The sequence below is a fragment of the Ovis aries genome, chromosome 15 (assembly GCF_016772045.2).
Source record: "Ovis aries strain OAR_USU_Benz2616 breed Rambouillet chromosome 15, ARS-UI_Ramb_v3.0, whole genome shotgun sequence".
Taxonomy (NCBI): domain Eukaryota; kingdom Metazoa; phylum Chordata; class Mammalia; order Artiodactyla; family Bovidae; genus Ovis; species Ovis aries.
Window position 1 is genome coordinate 55,417,181 of NC_056068.1, and position 21,776 is coordinate 55,438,956.

Here is a 21,776-nt window from a genome sequence, read left to right on the forward strand (position 1 = left end):
TTAACAGAAAGGGTATAGGGATTAATGTAAGCAGTGATTAATAAATTTGAAAGAGTTATTTTATTCCCAGGTACTTTTAATTCTGAAAATGTATTTCTAATTATAATACTTATAAATTTGATGTTTAATAATTTTTGTTTACACTATAAGAGATCTTGATATTGGATCACAAAGCCATTTATAAGGTACTGGAATCTATCTGGTAGTGGCAGAGGGCATCAACAACTTTTTGAATTCTGACTTTTCAAATACTTACATAATTTAAAAAGAAAAACACCAAGAATACACAAAAGTGGGTTAAATGATGAGAGATTGGAAGACAGGAGGAGGGGCTAAAAACTATGTTCCACGAACAGAGTCTACTCTTAATAAACGTTTTTTGGCAGATAGGGAGGGAAGGGTAAGAAGAGGAAAACAGGGAATTTCATAAAGACAGTCACACACAGAAATTCTTGAGATGGGAGGAGAAATCCCAGTAGCTTGGGTGGGATGCAGATTTTGTGCAAGAAAGGCAACACACACCAAGAGAGGTGTGGTTAAACACTTACTTCAACCCATCGTAGAACAAGTTCTTGTAGTCAACATTTATTCTAGTGATCTTTTCTTTTGTAAGTCTTTCGATGGTGAATAACCGGCCAATGTGCTGAAAACCAGGAGCTTTGCTCCTGACGTAATTCCTCTCAGAACCTGGTAGCCAAATAATCTGCAAGGAGAAACAGTAAGTCTTTCAGTGGGTAATCAGCTGTCTAGGTACAAACAGCCTCATGTAGAATGGGAGAAGTCTCATTCCAGCATGAGCAACAGTTTATAGGGAGCAGAGATTCTAGCCCTTGATGAGAGTCAACCTGGCCTAATATTGTCTAGGGAACTCTTGTAATGGGGCTTTCACCAGGGTTGTTCTGGAGCTGAGTTTTCCCAGTTAACATCATGGGGCCAAGGGTTCACTGTCACTACACTAGCTAAAGTGGATGAGTAGGTGGTAGGTGTGGAGGAGGGGTCGGAATCATAACCATCTCCTCTGGCTGATGATACAAATCATCAGAAGAGTAATTTCCTGTCAATAGGAAATGCTATTATGACTCATCTGTGGAAAGAGTTCTATTTGCAAAATGACAGATATTTGTTTCATTCATGGCGTTCTTCCATATTCTGAGAATTAAAGATATGTGGAATGACTGACTGCCAAAATACAGAGCTTTCTGGAAAACATGATGAATAAATTTTCTGCTGAAATAAGAACTTTCTATATCATAAATGAAAGCTGGTATTGAAAGTCTTAGCGTTCCCTTTCTCTAAGGCCCTTTTTCTAAGAGATGTATGTTGATGATGGTGCAAGTCACATCATATAGCTATTACACACATTCCCTTTCAACACAGTGGTGACATTTGGTTTGGAATAGCAAACAGCCTCAATGTTTTCCCTACTGATACAAATTTAACTGGCTCATTTATAGACTGTCACATGTATTGGGTTGACCAAAAATTTTGTTCTTTTCTTTTTTTTCCTGTAAGATGGCTTGAGCAGCACTTACTTGTCTTTAACTTCATTTGAGACAATTTAATTAGATTGTAATGTGACAGCTGAAATATTAGTGTGCATTAAAAAAACATCAAAATTGGAGAATTTTAGTGTAGCCATTTCAATATTGAAGAAGAAAGAAAAAAGTCACATTTTTGACATATTATGCTTTAGTTTTTCAAGAAAAGTAAAAACACAACTGAAATGCAAAAAAAGATTTGTGCAGTGTATGGAGAAGGTGCTGTAACTGATGGAACATGTCAAAAGTGGTTTGTGAAGTTTCATGCTGGAGATTTCTTGCTGGATGATGCTCCATGGTCATAAAGACCAGGTGAAGCTGACAGTGGTCAAATTGAGGTATTAACTGAGAACAATCAATGTTATACCACATGGGAATAGCCAACATACTCAAAACATCCAAATCAAGTGTTGAAAATAATTTGCACCACTGTGGTTATGTTAATTGCTTTGATGTTTGGGTTCCACATAAATTAAGGAAAAAAAACCTTCTTGAAGGTATTTTTGCAAGCGATTCTCTACTGAAACATAGTGAAAATGTTCTGATTTTAAAACATGTTGTGACACGTGATGAAAACTGGATACTGTACAATAATGTGGAATTGAAGATGCCATGGGGCAAGCAAAATGAATTACCGCTAAGCACACCAAAGGCCAGTCTTCATCCAAAGAAGGTGATGATGTGTTTGGTGGGATTGGGAGGGGGCAGGGGGGTTCTCTATTATGAGCTCCTTCCAGAAAACCAAATGATTAATTCTGCAAGTACTGCTCCCAATTAGACCAACTGAAAGCAGCACTCAACAACAAGCAACCAGAATTAGTCAAAAGAAAATGAATAATCTTTCATCAGAATAATGCAAAATCGCATGTTTCTTTGATGACCAGGCAAAAACTGTTACAGCTTAGCTGGGAAGTTCTGATTCATCTGCGGTATTCACCAGACATTGCATCTTTGGATTTCCATTTATTTTGGTATTTACAAAATTCTCTTAATGGAGAAGGCAATGGCACCCTACTCCAGTATTCTTGCCTGGAAAATCCCATGGACAGAGGAGCCTGGAAGGCTGCAGTCTATGGGGTCGCTGAGGGTTGGACAAGACTGAGCGACTTCACTTTCACTTTTCACTTTCATGCATTGGAGAAGGAAATGGCAACCCACTCCAGTGTTCTTGCCTGCAGAATCCCAGGGACAGGGGAGCTGGTGGGCTGCCATCTATGGGGTCACATAGAGTCTGACACGACTGAAGTGACTTAGCAGCAGCAGCAGCTTAATGGAAAAAATTTCATTTCCCTGGAAAGCTGTAAATGGTACCTGTAACAGTTCTGCCCCAAAAGATAAGAAATTTTTGGAAGATTAAATTATGAAGTTGCTTGAAAAGTGGCAAAAGATAAGGCCTCCCAGGTGGCGCAGTGGTAAAGGAACCGCCTGCCAATGCAGGAGATGCAAGAGACACGGGTTCGATCTCTTGGTTGGGAAGATCCCTTGGAGTAGGAAATGGCAACCCACTCTAGTACTCTTGCCTGGAAAATTCCATGGAGCGAAGAACCCAGCAGGTCATAGTCCATGGAGTGGCGAAAAGTCAGACACGATTGAGCAAGCACCTTTACCTCTTTTTTAGTGAAACAAAACAGTGGGTATGTTGTTCAATAAACCTCTTGGTAAAAATAAAATGTCTTTTATTTTTACTTAAAAACTGAAGGAATTTTTGGCCAACCTAGTAGCTATATAAGCAGCCAACTCCATTTTCTACAGGGAGTAGAACCATTCCAGGGAAGATTACAAGGTAGTTCAGGTTCAAATGCTATGCTACCCACTTCCCAACCTCTACCATAAATACTGAGATAGACGTACCAGATGCTGCTCAATCTTAGAGTCAAGGATCACGCTTACTACAAGGCGGATATACGATGATCTCGAAGGATGTGAATGTGGAGGAGTGTAAAGATCAAATATCACCATTTTTTTGGCCTTCCGTGCAATTTGCAATAATTCACTTAGTTTTGGAATCTTCTGACTTCTTGCTCTTTCCCTATCAGCCTCTGATAGAGGTTTCATACCGAAAAATGGTTTGATCTAAAAATAAGTATATCAGAGAAAACATTAGCTCCTATCAAAAGTATTTTCCAATTCTCATGCTTTTAGCCCCACACCAAGCCCTACCTTCATGTTGGTCCACTACTATTCAACCCACCAAGTCTTCTGAAATACTGGTCCAGAGATAAGAGTAGCCAAGAAGAGAAATGAAATGTAATCTCCATAGGTAGTGATGGTATTTTCAATGATTTATTCTGTAGCAGAATCTGCTGTATTTGAACTGAAGGACCTTCCTATTTTCTTCCTGAGCTTCCTTTTCAACCTTTTTTTTAAACTCAAGGTAATATAATTCAGTTTTAGTTTCACTGGTTTCCCACATTTTCTCTCACTGTTCTAGTTATGTGTAGTGTGAAAAAAAGGACTTCAGTTTCAAGCTGAATTGGACTCAATCCTAGCTCTATCACTTGCTTGCCTTCCTTGCTGTCTGTGTATGTGTTTAGTCATGTCTGACTCTTTGCAGCTCCATGGACTGTAACACAGTCCTCCAGGCTCTTCTGTCCTTTAGATTTTCCTGGCAAAAATATTGGAGTGGGTTGCCATTTCCTCCTTCAAGGGATCTTTCTTGCCATACTAACCTGTTAAAATCCTTTCTTCTATTTGCAAAGCTTAGTTCAAATGCTACCTCCTTCATGAAGACTTCCTTAAGTAATTCTGAACTAAAGAGACTGGTGGCATTAAACTCCAATTTTTTCAGTTCAGTTTAGTCTCTCAGTCATGTCCAACTCTTTGAGACCCCATGGACTGCAGCACACCAGGCTTCCCTGTTCATCACCAACTTGCGGAGCTTGCTCAAACTCATACCCATTGAGTCAGTGATGCCATTCAACCATCTCATACTCTGTCATCCCCTTCCTCTCCTGCCTTCAATCTTGGTCAGCGTCAGGGTCTTTTTCAATGAGTCAGTTCTTCTCATCAGGTGGCCTAAGTTTTGGAGTTTTAGCTTCAGCATCAGTCCTTCCAATGAATATTCAGAACTGATCTCCTTTAGGATGGGCTGGTTGGAACTCCTTGCAGCCCAAGGGACTCAAGAGTTTTCTCCAACACCACAGTTCAAAAGCATCAATTCTTCAGTGCTCAGCTTTCTTTATAGTCCAATACTCACATCCATGCATGACTACTGGAAAAACCATAGCCTTGACTAGATGGACCTTTGTTGGCAAAGTAGTGTCTCTGCTTTTTAATATGCTGTCTAGGTTGGTCATAACTTTTCTTCCAAGGAGTAAGCATCTTTTAATTTCATGGCTGCAGTCACCATCTGGAGTGATTTTGGAGCCCCCCAAAATAAAGTCTCTCACTGTTTCCATTGGTTCCCCATCTATTTGCCATGAAGTGATGGGGCTGGATGCCATGATTTTATTTTGTTGAATGTTGAGTCTTAAGTCAACTTTTTCACTCTCCTCTTTCACTTTCAACAAGAGGCTCTTTAGTTCCTCTTCACTTTCTGCGAAGGGTGGTGTCATCTGTGTATCTGAGGTTATTTATATTTCTCCTGGCAATCTTGATTTCAGCTTGGGCTTCATCCAGTCTGGCATTTCGCATGATGTACTCTGCATATACGTTATATAGACAGGGTGACAATACACAACCTTGACATACTCCTTTCCTGATTTGGAACGAGTCCGTTTCCCCATGTCTAGTACTAACTGTTGTTTCCTGACCTGCATACAGATTTCTCAGGAAGCAGGTAAGGTGGTCTGGTATTCCCATCTCTTTCAGAATTTTCCACAGTTTGTTGTGAGCCACACAGTCAAAAGCTTTGGCATGGTCAATAAAACAGAAGTAGATGCTTTTCTGGAACTCTCTTGCTTTCTTGATGATCCATGGATGTCGGCAATTTGATCTCTGGTTCCTCTGACTTTTCTAAATCCAGCTTGAATATGTGGAAGTTCATGGCTCATGTACTGTTGAAGCCTGGCTTGGAGAATTTTGAGCATTACTTTGCTAGCCTTTTGAGATGAGTGCAATTGTGTGGTAGTCTGAGCATTCTCTGGCATTGCCTTCCTTTGGGATTGGAATGAAAACTGACCTTTTCCAGTCCTGTGGCCACTGCTGAGTTTTCCAAATTTGCTGGCGTATTGAGTGCAGCACTTTCACAACATTGCCTTTTAGGATTTGAAATATCTCAGCAGGAATTCCATCACCGCTACTAGCTTTGTTTGTAGTGATGCTTCCTAAAGCCCACTTGACTTCACATTCTAGGATATCTGGCTATAGGTGAGCGTGAGTCATCACACAATTGTGATTATCTGGGTTGTGAAGAACTTTTTTGTACAGTTCTGTGTATTCTTGCCAGCTCTTCTTAATATCTTCTGCTTCTGTTAGGTCCCTACCATTTCTGTCCTTTATTGTGCCCATCTTTGCATGAAATGTTCCCTTAGTAGCTCTAATTTTCTTGATGAGATCTCTAGTCTTTCCCATTCTATTGTTTTCCTCTATTTCTCTGCATTGATCACTCAGGAAGGCTTTCTCATCTCTCCTTGCTATTCTTTGGAACTCTGCATTCAAATGGGTATATCTTTTCTATTCTGCTTTGCCTTTAGCTTCTCTTCTTTTCTCAGCCATTTGTACGCCTTCTTCAGACAGCTATTTTGCCTTTTTGCATTTCTTTTTTTGGGGGATGGTCTTGATCCCTGCCTCCTATACAATGTCACGAACCTCCGTCCATAGTTCTTGAGGCATTCTGTCTATCAGATCCAATCCCTTGAATCTATTTGTCAGTTTCACTGTATAATCATAAGGGATTTTATTCAGGTCATACCTGAATGGTCTAGTGGTTTTTCCCTACTTTCTTCAATTTCAGTCTGAATTTGGCAATAAAAAGTTCACGATCTGAGCTACAGTCAGCTCCCGGTCTTGTTTTTTTCTGACTGTATAGAGCTTCTCCATCTTTGGCTGCAAAGAATATAATCAATCTGATTTTGGTATTAACCATCTGGTGATGTCCTTATGTAGAGTCATCCCTTGTGTTGTTGGAAGAGGTTGTTTGCTATGACCAGTGTGTTCTCTTGGCAAAACTCTGTTAGCCTTTGTCCTGCTTCATCTTGTACTCAAAGGCCAAATTTGCCTGTTACTTCAGGTATCTCTTGACTTCCTACTTTTGCATTCCAGTCCCCTATGATGACAAGAACATCTTTTTTGGGTGTTAGTTCTAGAAGGTTTTGTAGGTCTTCATAGAAGCATTCACTTCACCTTCTTCAGCATTACTGGTTGGGGTACAGACTTGGATTACTGTGATATTGAATGGTTTGCCTTGGAAATGAATAGAAATCATTCTGTCATTTTTGAGATTGCACCCAAGTACTGTATTTCGGACACCAGTTGACTATGAAGGCTACTCCATCTCTTCTAAGGGATTCTTGCCCACAGTAGTACATATAATGGTCATCTGAGTTAAATTCGCCCATTCTGGCCCATTTTAGTTCATTGATTCTTAAAATGTCGATGTTCACCCTTGCCATCTCCTGTTTGACCACTTCCAATTTGCCTTGATTCATGGACCTAACATCCCAGGTTCCAATACAATATTGTTCTTTACAGCATTGGACTTCACTTCCATCACCAGTCACATCCACAACTGGGTGTTGTTTTCGCTTTGGCTCCATCTCTTCATTCTTTCTGGAGTTACTTCTCCATTCTCCTCCAGGAGCATATTGGGCATCTGCGGACCTGGTGAGTTCATCTTTCAGTATCTTATCTTTTTGCTTTTTTGTATTGTTCATGGGGTTCTCAAGGCAAGAATACTGGTTTGCCATTTCAGTAAGTGGTTAACACCCAAGATGTTTAATTTTTATGCCCCTTTAATTCTGTTCTCTATACCTACTTGTATACTTCTGAAGTCATATTAAAATTGTGGCTTCATATGCTTGTTGTTTTATAACCTTGATAAAACCACTCAGATTCTCAAAATCTTTATTGTCCAAAGTATAAAATGGGAAAGGGGAGGAATGATCTGTGTATTTCTCATGGTTTCTTTGATTATTATATATGATAAGATATTTTCTGGGTTTAGGAGCATGTCTGGTACACAGAATATTACATAATTCACAACAGTTCCCTCACTCTACTGCTTCTACTGAAAAAATAAGACCGGGAGCTGACAGTGGCTCAGAAATTGAAATTAAAATTGAAGAAAGTAGGGAAAAACCACTAGACCATTCAGGTATGACCTGAATAAAATCCCTTATGATTATACAGTGAAACTGACAAATAGCTTCAAGGGGTTGGATCTGATAGACAGAGTGTCTGAAGAACTATGGATGGAGGTTCGTGACATTGTACAGGAGACAGGAATCAAGACCATCCCCAAGAAAAAGAAATGCAAAAAAGCAAAATGGCTGTCTGAGGAGGCCTTACAAATAGCTGTGAAAAGAAGGCAAGTGAAAAGCAAAGGAGAAAAGGAAAGATATACCCATCTGAATGCAGAATTCCAAAGAATAGCAAGGAGAGATAAGAAAGCCTTCCTCTGTATAATAGGCTCCAGTTTCATCTACCTCATTGGAACTGATTCAAATGTTTACTTTTTAATGGCTGAGTAACACTCCATTGTGTATATGTACCACAGCTTTCTTATCCGTTCATCTGCTGATGGACATCTAGGTTGTTTCCATGTCCTGGCTATTATAAACAGTGCTGCGATGAACATTGGGATACATGTGTCTCTTTCAGTTCTGGTTTCCTCGGTGTGTATGCCCAGCAGTGGGATTGCTGGGTCATAAGGCAGTTCTATTTCCAGTTTTTAAAGGAATCTCCACACTGTTCTCCACAGTGGCTGTACTAGTTTGCATTCCACCAACAGTGTAAGAGGGCTCCCTTTTCTCCACACCCTCTCCAGCATTTACTGCTTGTAGACTTTTGGATAGCAGCCATTCTGACTGGCGTGAAATGGTACCTCATTGTGGTTTTGATTTGCATTTCTCTGATAGTGAGTGATGTTGAGCATCTTTTCACGTGTTTGTTAGCCATCTGTATGTCTTCTTTGGAGAAACGTCTGTTTAGTTATTTGGTCCATTTTTTGATTGGGTCATTTATTTTTCTGGAATTGAGCTGCAGGAGTTGCTTGTATATTTTTGAGATTAGTTGTTTGTCAGCTGCTTCATTTGCTATTATTTTCTCCCATTCTGAAGGCTGTCTTTTCACCTTGCTCATAGTTTCCTTTGTTGTGCAGAAGTTTTTAATTTTAATTAGGTCCCATTTGTCTATTTTTGCTTTTATTTCCAGAATTCTGGGAGGTGGGTCATAGAGGATCCTGCTGTGATTTATGTCTGAGAGTGTTTTGCCTATGTTCTCCTCTAGGAGTTGTATAGTTTCTGGTCTTACGTTTAGATCTTTAATCCATTTTGAGTTTATTTTTGTGTATGGTGTTAGAAAATGTTCTAGTTTCATTCTTTTACAAGTGGTTGACCAGTTTTCCAAGCACCACTTGTTAAAGAGATAGTCTTTTCTCCACTGTATATTCTTGCCTCCTTTGTCAAAGATAAGGTGTCCATAGGTGCGTGGATTTATCTCTGGGCTTTCTAATTTGTTCCATTGATCTATATTTCTGTCTTTGTGCCAGTACCATTCTGTCTTGATGATTGTGGCTTTGTAGTAGAGCCTGAAGTCAACTGTATTAACGCATATTATGGAATTTAGAAAGATGGTAACGATAACCCTGTATGTGAGACAGCAAAAGAGACACAGACGTATAGAACAGTCTTTTGGACTCTGTGGGAGAGGGAGAGGGTGGGATGATTTGGGGGAATGGCACTGAAACACGTATAATATCATATAAGAAATGAATCACCAGTCCAGGTTCAACTGGGGCTGGTGCACTGGGATGACCTGGAGGGATGGTATGGGGAGGGAGGTGGGAGGGGTGTTCAGGATGGGGAACACGTGTATGCCCGTGGCAGATTCATGTTGATGTGTGGCAGAACCAATACAATACTGTAAAGTAAAAAAAAAAAAACCAAAAAACCCCACAAAACAAAACAGTGCAGTGATTAAAAAAAAAAAAAAAAAGAAAGCCTTCCTCTGCGATCAATGCAAAGGAATAGAGGAAAACAATAGAATGGGAAAGACTAGAGATCTCTTCAAGAAGATTAGACATACCAGGGAACATTTCATGCAAAGATGGGCTCGATAAAGGACAGAAATCATAGGGACCTAATAGGAGCAGAAGATATTAAGAAGAGGTGGCAAGAATACACAGAAGAACTGTACAAAAAAGATCTTCATGATCCAGATAATCACATGGTGTGATCACTCACCTAGAGCCAGACATCCTAGTGGGCCTTAGGAAGCACCACTACAAACAAAGCTAGTGGAGGTGATGGAATTCCAGTTGATCTATTTCAAATCCTGAAAGATGATACTGTGAAAGTGCTGCACTCAATATGCCAGCAAATTTGGAAAACTCAGCAGTGGCCACAGGACTGGAAAAGGTCAGTTTTCATTCCAATCCCAAAGAAAGGCAACACAAAGGATGCTAAAACTACTGCCCGATTGCACTCATCTCACATGCTAGTAAAGCAGTGCTCAAAATTCTCCAAGCCACGCTTCAGCAATACATGAACTGTGAACTCCCCGATGTTCAATCTGGTTTTAGAAAAGGCAGAGGAACCAGAGAACAAATTGCCAACATCCGCTGCATCATTGAAAAAGCAAGAGAGTTCCAGAAAAACATCTATTTCTGCTTTATTGACAAAGCCGTTGACTGTGTGGATCACAATAAACTGTGGAAAATTCTGAAAGAGATTGGAATACCAGACCACCTGACCTGCCTCTTGAGAAACCTATATGAATGCCAGGAAGCAACAGTTAGAACTGGACATGGAACAACAGAATGGTTCCAAATAGGAAAAGGAGTACATCAAGGCTGTACATTGTTACCCTGCTTATTTAACTTATATGCAGAGTACATTATGAGAAACGCTGGACTGGAAGAAGCACAAGCTGAAATCAAGATTGCTGGGAGAAATATCAATAACCTCAGATATGCAGATGACACCACCCTTATGGCAGAAAGTGAAGACGACCTAAAGAGCCTCTTGATGAAAGTAAAAGAGGAGAGTGAAAAAGTTGGCTTAAAGCTCAACATTCAGAAAACGAAGATCATGGCATCTGTTTCCATCACTTCATGGGAAATAGATGGGGAAATAGTGGAAACAGTGTCAGACTTTATTTTTTGGGGGCTCCAGAATCACTGCAGATGGTGATTGCAGCCATGAAATTAAAAGACGGTTACTCCTTGGAAGGAAAGTTGTGACCAACCTAGATAGCATATTAAAAAGCAGAGACATTACTTTGCCAACAAAGTTCCATCTAGTCAAGGCTATGGTTTTTCCAGTGGTCATGTATGGATGTAAGAGTTGGACTGTGAAGAAAGCTGAGTGCCGAAGAATTGATGCTTTTGAACTGTGGTGTTGGAGAAGGCCCTTGAGAGTCCCTTGGACTGCAAGGAGATCCAACCAGTCCACCCTAAAGGAGATCAGTCCTGGGTGTTCCTTGGAAGGACTGATGTTGAAGCTGAAACTCCAACATTTTGGCCACCTGATGCGAAGAGCTGACTCATTTGAAAAGCCCCTGATGCTGGGAAAGATTAGGGCAGGAGGAGAAGGGGGTGACAGAGGATAAGAGGGTTGGATGGCATCACTGACTCAATGGACATGGGTTTGGGTGGACTCCGGGAGTTGATGATAAGGAGGGAGGACTGGCATGCTGCAGTTCATGGGGTCTCAAAGAGTCGGAAACAACTGAGCGACTGAAGTGAACTGAACTGAACCGGCATACATCAGCATAAATCTTCCTCGTGCATACATACTGAATCCATCCCTCCTGGCTGTCACAGAGCACTGGCTTTGGGTTTCCTGCATCATACATCAAACTCCCACTGGGTATCTAATTGGTACTATCTAATTTTGAACTGTGGTGTTGGAGAAGACTCTTGGGAGTCCCTTGGACTGCAAGGAGATCCAACCAGTCCATTTTGAAGGAGATCAGCCCTGGGATTTCTTTGGAAGGAATGATGCTAAAGCTGAATCTCCAGTACTTTGGCCACCTCATGCGAAGAGTTGACTCATTGGAAAAGACTTTGCCACTGGGAGGGACTGGGGGCAGGCGGAGAAGGGGACGACAGAGGATGAGATGGCTGGATGACATCACTGACTTGATGGATGTGAGTCTGAGTGAACTCTGGGAGTTGGTGACGGACAGGGAGGCCTGGCGTGCTGCAATTCATGGAGTTGCAAAGAGTCGGACACGACTGAGTGACTAAACTGAACTGAACTGAACTGAATATGGTAGTATATATGTTTCAGTGCTATCATCTCAAATCATCCCACTCTCTCCTCGTCTCACTGAGTCCAAAAGTCTGTTCTTTATATCTGTGTCTCCTCTGCTGTCCTGCACACAGGATTATCAGTACTATTTTTCTAGATTCCATATATATGTGTTAATATACAATATTTGTTTTTCTCTTTCTGACTTACTTTACTCTGTATAATAGACTCAAGGTTCACCCACCTCATTAGAACTGTCTCAAATGCGTTCTTTGTAATAGCTGAGTAATATTCCATTGTGTATATGTATCACAGTTTTCTTATCCATTCATCTGCTGATGGACATCTAGGTTTCTTCCATGTCCTAGCTATTGTAAATAGACCTGCAATGAATGGTGGGGTACATGTGTCTTTTTCAATTATGGTTTCCTCAGGGTATATGCCCAGTACCAGTAGTGGGACTGTTGAGCAGTACAATGGCTTTATTCTTAGTTTTTTAAAGGATTCTCCATATTCTTCTTCATAGTGGTTGTATCAGTTTGCATTCCCAACCAAGAGTGTATGAGGGTTCCCTTTTCTCCACACCCTCTCCAGCATTTATTGTTTGTAGACTTGTTAATCATAGCCATCCTGACTAGTGTGAGATGATACATCATTGTAGCTTTGATTTGCATTTCTCTAATAATGGGCAATGTAGAGTACTTTTTCATGTGTTTATTAGCCATCTGTATGTCTTCTTCTGAAGACAGTTATTCATAAGAACTGTCTGTTCAGGTCTTTTAAAAGTGGCAGAAAACTTACTGGAAGACATGATAGCTAAAAATTTCCCTAACCTGGGAAAGGAATCAAATATGCAGATCCAGAAAGGACAGATTCTCAAATAAGACAAATTCAAAGAGATCCACACCAAGACATATTAAAATTAAAACGGTAAAAAATAAAGATAAAGAAAGAATCTTAAAATCAGCAAAGGAAAGGCAACCAATTATGTACAATGGAACTCTCATAAGACTATCAACTAGCATTTCAGGAGAAATTCGCAGGCCAGAAGGAAATGGCATGATATAGTCAAAGTGATGGAGGACAAAATCTATAGCCAAAAAGAGTCTACCCAGTAAGTTTATTACTTAGATTTGAAGGTGAGATAAAGAATTTTCCAGATAGACAAAAGCTAAATAAGAAAAATTAAAGGGACCTCTCTAAGTGGAACAGAAAGATAACACCTAGAAATATGAAAATGGCAAAAGGAAAAATCTCACTGGTAAAGGCAAACATTAACTAAAGGTAGTAGATCTGACCTTTACAAACTTAGTAGTAAAGTTACAAGAAAAAAGTTGCAAAATCATCTATATCTACAATAAATGGTTAATTAAAACATAAAATAAAAATATGTAAAATATGTTAGCACATTAAACATGGGGAGTAGGCAGGGGGTAACAATGTAAGGTTGCTATAATATACTTGAACTTAAGAGATCAATAACTTAAAATAATCACACACACATGCACAGACTCCATGCTAACACAAACCAAAAATTTCTAACACATACACAAAAAAGAGAAATGAGTTCAAACATAACACTAAGGTAGTTATCAAATTACCAGAGAAGAGATAAAAAGAAGAAAAAAAAATAACTAAAACAACTTGTATGCATAGCAATAAGTATATAACTATCAATAATTTATTTAAATCTAAATAAACTAAAAAGTCATAGAGTAGAACAGTGGACAAGAAAACCAGACCCATGTACAAGCTAGGGCTTCCCTGGTGGCCTAGCCAGGAAAGATTCCATCTGCAAATGCAGAAGACCTGGGTTCAATCCCTGGGTCAGGAAGATCCCCTGGAGAAGGAAATGGCTACCCACTCAAGTATTCTTGCCTAGAGAATCCCATGGACAGAGGGGCCTACTGGGCTACAGTCCACATGGTTGCAAAGAGTTGAACACGACTGAGTGACTAAGCATGCATACAGGTATATATAAGTTACCTAACAAGAGAATCACTTCAGACCTACAGACACATACAGATTGAGAGTCAGAGAATGAAAAAAGCTATTTCATGCAAAGAAAAAGCTGGGGTAGCAATACTACCTAACAAAATTGACTTTGAAACAAAGACTTTAACAAGAAACAAAGAGGGACATTACATAAAGGTAAAGGGATGAATTCAATAAGAAGCTATAACATTGTAAATGGAGAAATGGAGAAACAATGAAAACAGTGACAGGCTTTATTTTCTTGGGCTCTAAAATCACTGCAGATGGTAACTGCAGCCATGAAATTAGAAGACGCTTGCTTCTTGGAAGAAAAGCTATGACCAACCTAGACAGTATATTATAAAGCAGAGATGTTACTTTGCCAACAAAGGTCCATCTAGTCAAGGCTGTGGTTTTTCTAGTAGTCATGTGCAGATGTGAGAGCTGGACTCTAAAGAAAGCTGAGCACTGAAGAATTGATGCTTTTGAACTGTGGTGCTGGAGGAGACTCTTGAGAGTGCCTTGGACTGCAAGGAGATCCAGCCAGTCAATCCTAAAAGAAATCAGTCCTGAATATTCATTGGAAGGACTGATGCTGAGGCTGAAACGCCAATACTTCGGCCACCTGATGCAAAGAACTGACTCATTGGAAAAGACCCTGATGCTAGAATAGATTGAAGGCAGGAGAAGGGGACAGCAGAGGATGAGATGGCTGGATGGCATCACCGACTCGATGGACATGAATTTGAGCAAGCTCCGGGAGTTAGTGATGGACAGTGAAGCCGGGTGTGCTGCGGTCCATGGGGTCGCAAAGAGTCAGAGATGACTGAGAGACTGAACTAACATTGTAAATGTATGTGTATTCACTGTAGGAGCAACTAAACATATAAAGCAATATTAATGAACATAAAGAAACTGAGGGTAACACAATAATGGTGGGGGTATTTTAGGACCTTACTTACTTTGATTCACAGATCACCCTAACAGAAAATTAATATGGAAACATCCTACTTAAATGACACACCTGAACAAATAGACTTACTAAACATATTTAGAACATTCCATTCAGAAACAGCAGACTATGATTCTTTTGAAGGGCACATGGAACATTCTCTTGGATAGATTATATGCCAGGCCACAAATCAAGTCTTAATAAAGTGAGGATGAAATCATATCAAGTATCTTTATAAACCACAAAAGTACGAAATTAGAATGCAACTACAAAAAAAGATTACAAAAACTACAAACACACGGAGGCTAAACAATGTGCAACTGAACAACCAATGAGTAACCCACAGGTCACAAACACGAAATTTAAAAAATACCTAGAGTGACGGTACTCAGGGCTTACCTGGTAGCTCAGGCAGTCAAACATCTGCCTACAACGCGGGAGACCAGGGTTTGATCCCTGGGTCAGGAAGATCCCCTGGAGAAGGAAATGGCAACCCACTCCAGTATTCATGCCTGGAAAATCTCATGGACCAAGGAGCTTGATGGGCTACAGAACATGGCATGGGGTCGTAAAGAGTCAGACATGACTGAGCAGCTTCACCTTCACTGAGAGTGACGGTGGCAGCAGTGGCATTTGCTATTCAGAGCTGTTGAGACACCTCTGTGGCAGCCGGTGGAACAGACGGCTTGCATGGACTTGGGCAGAGGTTGCCAGCCTGCCACCACAGCATCAGTGCCTTCAGTTCCTGGCGGGTGCATTGGGACACGAAGATGCATCTTCTCCCTCTTGCTGCCATGGGGGCCTAGGCTCCCATCCACCTCTCACATCCTCTTGTCCACACTGCTGTACTTCCTCTCTGGACTTCGGACCCCTGGCCTCACCCTTGAAACATGACTTGTGACTTCAAACCTGGGGACCTCATCTTTGTCAAGATGAATGGTTATCCTCATTGGCCAGCTCATAGATGAGGTTCCTGGTAGAGCTGTAAAACCACCCAGAAAAAACTAACTACCCATTTTCTGTTTTGGAACTCGCAGGACTGCTTTTTTAGGCCCCAAAGACATATTTCCTTACTCAGAAAATAAGGAAAAGTACGGCGAACCAAATAAACAAAAAGTCTTTAGTGAAGGCTTACGAGAGATAAACAACAATTTGCAAGTGAAACTTTCAAGTCAACAAGCATCAGCTAAACAAAAAGAATGTGTCATCTGATGTTGCAGTTCAAGAAAAAGAAACTATTGTTTCAAAGGAAAATACTGACCATGAAGAAAAAGCCAGCCATGATGTGACTAAAGCAACTGACATAACCATACCCAAAGCTACCAGAAGAGGGAGAGAGAGAAAAGCAGAAAAACAAGCAGAAACTGAGCAGGAAGGAGTAGTGACTATAGCAACAGCGTCTGTTGATCTAAAAGTGAGTCCTAAAGGAGGACGACCTGTAGCTACAGAAGTCAAGATTTCAAAACCAAGAGACAGACTCAAAATGGTGAAACAGCCCTGTCCTTCAGAAAGTGACAGGGTGACTGAAGAAGACAAAAGTAAGAAAAGGGGAAAAAGAACCTAAAAAGCAGCTTAAAAAGGATGAAAAGGGTCAGAAGGAAGAAAAGAGCCAAATAAAAAAGGGAAAATAGGAAGTTGAATTTAAAAGAAGAAATTTAGCTAAAACAGGGGTTATATCAATCTCTGATTCTGAAGAGGAAAGAGATGAAAGAAAGTTTCAGACTGCTCATGGAAGGAATATGCTCAAAGGCCAACCAACATGAGAAAGAAGCAACAGATAGAAAATGCAAGCAAGAGGAACAAATGGAAATTGATCATCAAAACAACATGTAATCTTCAGTAATTAAAAATACATCTCATTTTAGGCTCTAAGCATTAATCTGGTTACTGAAAAAAGAATACAAGTGGAGCAAACAAGAAATGAAGATCTTGAGACAGACTCACTGGACTGAATTTTTTCCTTTTCTCCCTTGATGGAAGAATGTTCCAGTTCTAAATTGAGGACTTCATTAATGGCATTACTACTGTGTTATAATCATTAAAAAAGAACACTTCCTGTAAGGTACACATACAGACTAATGTTGGCCATCATTCCTGTTAAAAGTTTTTTACCAAGCTTAAAATGAAGCGTTGTGTTTGAAAGTTATAAATAAACTCAGATAAAGGTAGCGGTTGTACATTATTTCATTCAGAAAATATAAAATTTCATTTTGTTTTGAAGGTAGGTGCTAAACTGAAGTAGTTTTAACCCCAGGCAACGGGGCAGTTATGCCTTCTCTGACATTCCTTTGCTGTTTAATTCTTTAGAATATTAATAATTGTTTTTAATCTTGAGGGATTAAACAGCAGAATTGTTAAGAAAACAAAAATGAAACTGTAACTAAAATTTAAAAATAAACTTTTTTTTAAAAAAACAAACCTGAAAAAAAAAATACCTGGTGACAAATGAAAATGAAACACAAAGATCCAAAATCTACTGGATACAGAAAAAGCAGTTCTAAGAGGGATGTTTATAGTGATACAAGCCTATCTCAGAAAAAAAGAAAATCTGAAATCATGAACCTAAAGAAAGAAAAAAAAAAAAAAGACACCAAAGCTAATGTTAGTAAAAGGAAAGATATCATGGAGATTAGAGCAAAAATAAATAAAACACAGATAAAAACTATAGGATAGATAATTGTGGCTCAGATGGTAAAGAATCTGCCTGCAATGCAGGAGACCCAGGTTCAATCGCTGGGTCAGGAAGATCCCCTGGAGAAAGGAATGGCAGCCAACTCCAGTATCCTTGCCTGGGAAATTCCATGGACAAAAGAGCCTAGTGGGCTGCAGTCCATGGGGTCACAAAGATTCAGACATGACTGAGCAACTTAACACAACAAGGAGTGGTTCTTTGAAAGGAGAAACGAAATTCATAAAACTTTTGCCAGACTCATCAAGAAAACTGACGGAGGGCCCAAACAAAATTAGAAATGAAAGAGAAGTTACAGCTGACACCACAGAGGTACAAAAGATCAGATTACTGCAGACAAATATGGCAACAAAATGGACAGCTTAGAATTGTTGGACATCTTACCAATGTACACTCTGTCAAGAATGAATATGGAAGAAACAGAAAGCATGAACAGGACAATTATTAGTAATGAAACTGATAAGCAAAAAACTCCCTACAACAAAATCCCAGCCAGTTTCACAGGTGAATTATACCAAACTTTTACAGAAGAATTAACACCTGTCCTTTTCAAGCTGTTCCACAAGTTTCATTTATGTGTGGAATCTAAAAACCAAAACACTGCAACAAAATTCAGCCCATTTATGATTAAAACTCTTCAAAAAATTGGCATAGAAGGAACCTACCTCAACATAGTAAAGGCCTCAACATATTATAGTTCAGTTCAGTTCAGCTCAGTTGCTCAGTAGCGTTTGACTCTTTGAGACCACATGAATCGCAGCAAGCCAGGCCTCCCTGTCCATCACCAACTCCCAGAGTTCACCGAAACTCATGTGCATCGAGTTGGTGATGCCATCCAGTCATCTCATCCTCTGTTGTCCCCTTCTCCTCCTGCCCACAATCCTTCCCAGCATCAGGGTCTTTTCCAGTGAGTCAACTCTTCGCATAAGGTGGCCAAAGTATTGGAGTTTCAGCCTCAGCATCAGTCCTTCCAATGAACACCCGGGACTGATCTTTAAGATGGATTGACTGGATCTCCTTAGAGTCCAAGGGACTCTCAAGAGTCTTCTCCAACACCACAGTTCAAAAGCATCAATTCTTCGGTGCTCAGCTTTCTTCACAGTCCAACTCTCACATCCATACATGACCACTGGAAAAACCATAGCCTTGGCTAGATGGAACTTTGTTGGCAAAGTAATGTCTCTGCTTTTCAATATGCTATCTAGGTTGGTCACAACTTTCCTTCCAAGGAGTAACCGTCTTTTAATTTCATGGCTGCAATCACATTCTGCAGTGATTTTGGAGCCTCCCAAAATAAAGTCTGACATTGTTTCCACTGTTTCCCCATCTATTTCCCATGAAGTGATGGGAACAGATGCCATGATCTTCATTTTCTGAATGTTGAGCTTTAAGCCAATTTTTTCACTCTCCTCTTTCACTTTCATCAAGAGGCTCTTTAGGTCGTCTTCACTTTCTGCCATAAGGGTGGTGTCATCTGCATATCCGAGGTTATCGATAGTTCTCTGGCAATCTTGATTTCAGCTTGTGCTTCTTCCAGTCCAGCGTTTCTCATGATGTACTCTGCATAGAAGTTAAATAAGCAGGGTGACAATATACAGCCTTGACATACTCCTTTTCCTATTTGGAACCAGTCTGTTGTTCCATGTTCTAACTGTTGCTTCCTGACATTCATATAGGTTTCTCAAGAGGCAGGTCAGGTGGTCTGGTATTCCCATCTTTTCAGAATTTTCCACAGTTGATTGTGATCCACACAGTCAAAGGCTTTGGCATAGTCAATAAAGCAGAAATAGATGTTTTTCTGGAAATCTCTTGTTTTTTCCATGATCCAGCAGATGTTGGCAATTTGATCTCTGGTTCCTCTGCCTTTTCTAAAACCAGATTGAACATCAGGAAGTTCATGGTTCATGTATTGCTGAAGCCTGGCTTGGAGAATTTCGAACATTACTTTACTAGTGTGTGAGATGAGTGCAATTGCGTGGTAGTTTTAGCATTCTTTGGCAGTGCCTTTCTTTGGGATTGGAATGAAAACTGACCTTTTCCAGTCCTGTGGCCACTGCTGAGTTTTCCAAATTTGCTGGTATATTGAATGCAGCACTTTCACAGTATCATCTTTCAGGATTTGAAATAGCTCAACTGGAATTCCATATAAGCCTATAGCAAACATTATTCTCAATGGTGAAAAACTGAAAGCATTCCCCCGAAGATCAGGAACAAGACAAGGGTGTCCACTTTCACCCCTATTATTCAACATAGTTCTGGAAGTCCTAGCTACAGCAACCAGAGAAGAAAAATAAATACAAGGAACCCAGATCAAAAAGAAGAAGAAAAGCACTCACTGTTTGCAGATGACATGATACTGTACATAGAAAACCCTAAAGATAGTATCAGAAAATTACTAGAGCTAATCATCGAATTTGGCAAAGTTCCAGGATACAAAATCAATACACAGAAATCACTTGCATTTCTATATACTAACAATGAAAAATCCTTAATTTCCAAAATATACAAGAAGCTCATACAATTCAATGCCAGAAAAACAAACAACCCAATGAAAAAATGGGAAAAAGACCTAAACAGACATTACATAAAGAAGACATACAGATGGCTAATAATCACATGAAAAAATTCTCAACATTGCTCATTATTAGAAAAATGTAAATCAACATTACAATGAGATATCATCTCACACTGGTTAGAATGGCCAATCAATTTATAAACAATAAATGCTGGAGAAGGTGTGGAGAAAAGGGAACACTCTTGCACTGCCAGTGGGAATGTGGGTTGATACAGCCACTATGGAAGATGGTATGAAGATTCCTTAAAAAACTAGGAATAAAACCACCATATGACCCAGCAATCCCACCCCTAGGTATATACCCCAAGGAAACCAAAATGGAAAAAAGACAAATGTATCCCATTGTTCATTCCAGCACTATTTACAATAGCTAGAACATGGAAGCAACCTAGATTTCCATCGACAGATGAATGGGTAAAGAAGTTGTGGTACATATACACAATGGAATATTACTCAGCTGCAAAAGGAATGCATTTGAGTCAGTTCTAATGAGGTGGATGAACCTAGAACCTACTATACAGAGTGAAGTAAGTCAGAAAGAGAAAGATAAATATTGTATTCTAATACATATATATGGAATGTAGAAAAATGGTACCGACAAATTTATTTACAGGGCAGCATTGAAGAATTAGACAGAGAATAGACTTATGGACATGGCGAGAGGGGAGGAGAGGGTGAGATGTATGGAAAGAGTAATATGGAAACTTACATTACCATATGTAAAATAGATAGTGAACGGGAATTTGCTGTATGGATCAGGAAACTCAACCAGGGGCTCTGTATCAACCTACAGGTGTGGGATGAGGAGGGAGGTGGGAGGGAGGTTCAAAAGGGAGGGGATATATGTATGTATATGCATGTATGGCTGGTTCATTTTGAGGTTTGGCAGAAAACAGTGAAATTCTGTAAAGCAATTATCCTTCAGTAAAAAAATAAATTTTAAAAAAGTAAAACAAAACAAAACAAACAAATATAACAAAATGGAACATCATAGATACAAAGAATGAAGTAGTGAATGCTAAAGGGAAGAAGTAATGGATAAAACAGGTAAGATTAAGAGGTACAAAAGTCCCTGATGCTGGGAAAGATTGAGGGCAGGAGAAGAGGGCGTCAGAGGATGATGGTTGGATGACATCACTGATGCAATGGATATGAACTTGGGCAAACTTCAGGAGATGGTGAGGGACAGGGAGGCCTGGCATGCTGTAGTCCAGGGGGGTCACAAAGAATCGGATATGACTGGGCAACTAAACAACAACCAGGCACAAACTTCCAGTTATAAAATATATAAGCCAGAGAAACATAATGTACAGCAAAGGAAATACAGTCAATAATATCATAATAACTTTGTATGGTGACAGATGTAAGCAGACTTATTGTAGTGATCATTATGTAATGTATAAAAATATCAAATCACCATGTTGAAACTAATATAATATTTTAAGTCAATAAATCTTCAGTTTTAAAAAAGAACAATTATGTAAAATCTTCTCAGTGATGCCACTTAGAGGGAAAGATTATCACTCAATAGATAATTCTGAAAACCAGCTGTAAACTTAAATGAACAATAATATCATTTTCTTATTATAACAGGTGCCACTACTTTTACTATTAATCCCACTACGGAAGTAAACCAGGTTGCTCAGAGTACTAAACTATTCATGAAGAGAGAATTTCTAACAATATTAAGTCCATT

General features: G+C 39.7%; 1 protein-coding gene and 1 pseudogene across 1 annotated transcript in view; one reads left to right on the top strand and one right to left on the bottom strand.

The window, feature by feature from the left end:
- Positions 1-21,776, bottom strand: part of LOC101110537 (glycerophosphodiester phosphodiesterase domain-containing protein 4-like) — a 124,623-nt gene that overhangs the window by 17,128 nt on the left and 85,719 nt on the right. The window contains exons 10-11 of the mRNA XM_042232619.1: positions 3,390-3,611; positions 549-703 (exon numbers count right to left, since the gene is read on the bottom strand). Of these exons, the coding sequence (XP_042088553.1) occupies positions 549-703; positions 3,390-3,611 (377 nt within the window). The remainder of the gene's footprint in view (positions 1-548; positions 704-3,389; positions 3,612-21,776) is intronic.
- On the top strand, positions 15,707-16,688 carry LOC101113955 (PC4 and SFRS1-interacting protein-like; annotated as a pseudogene).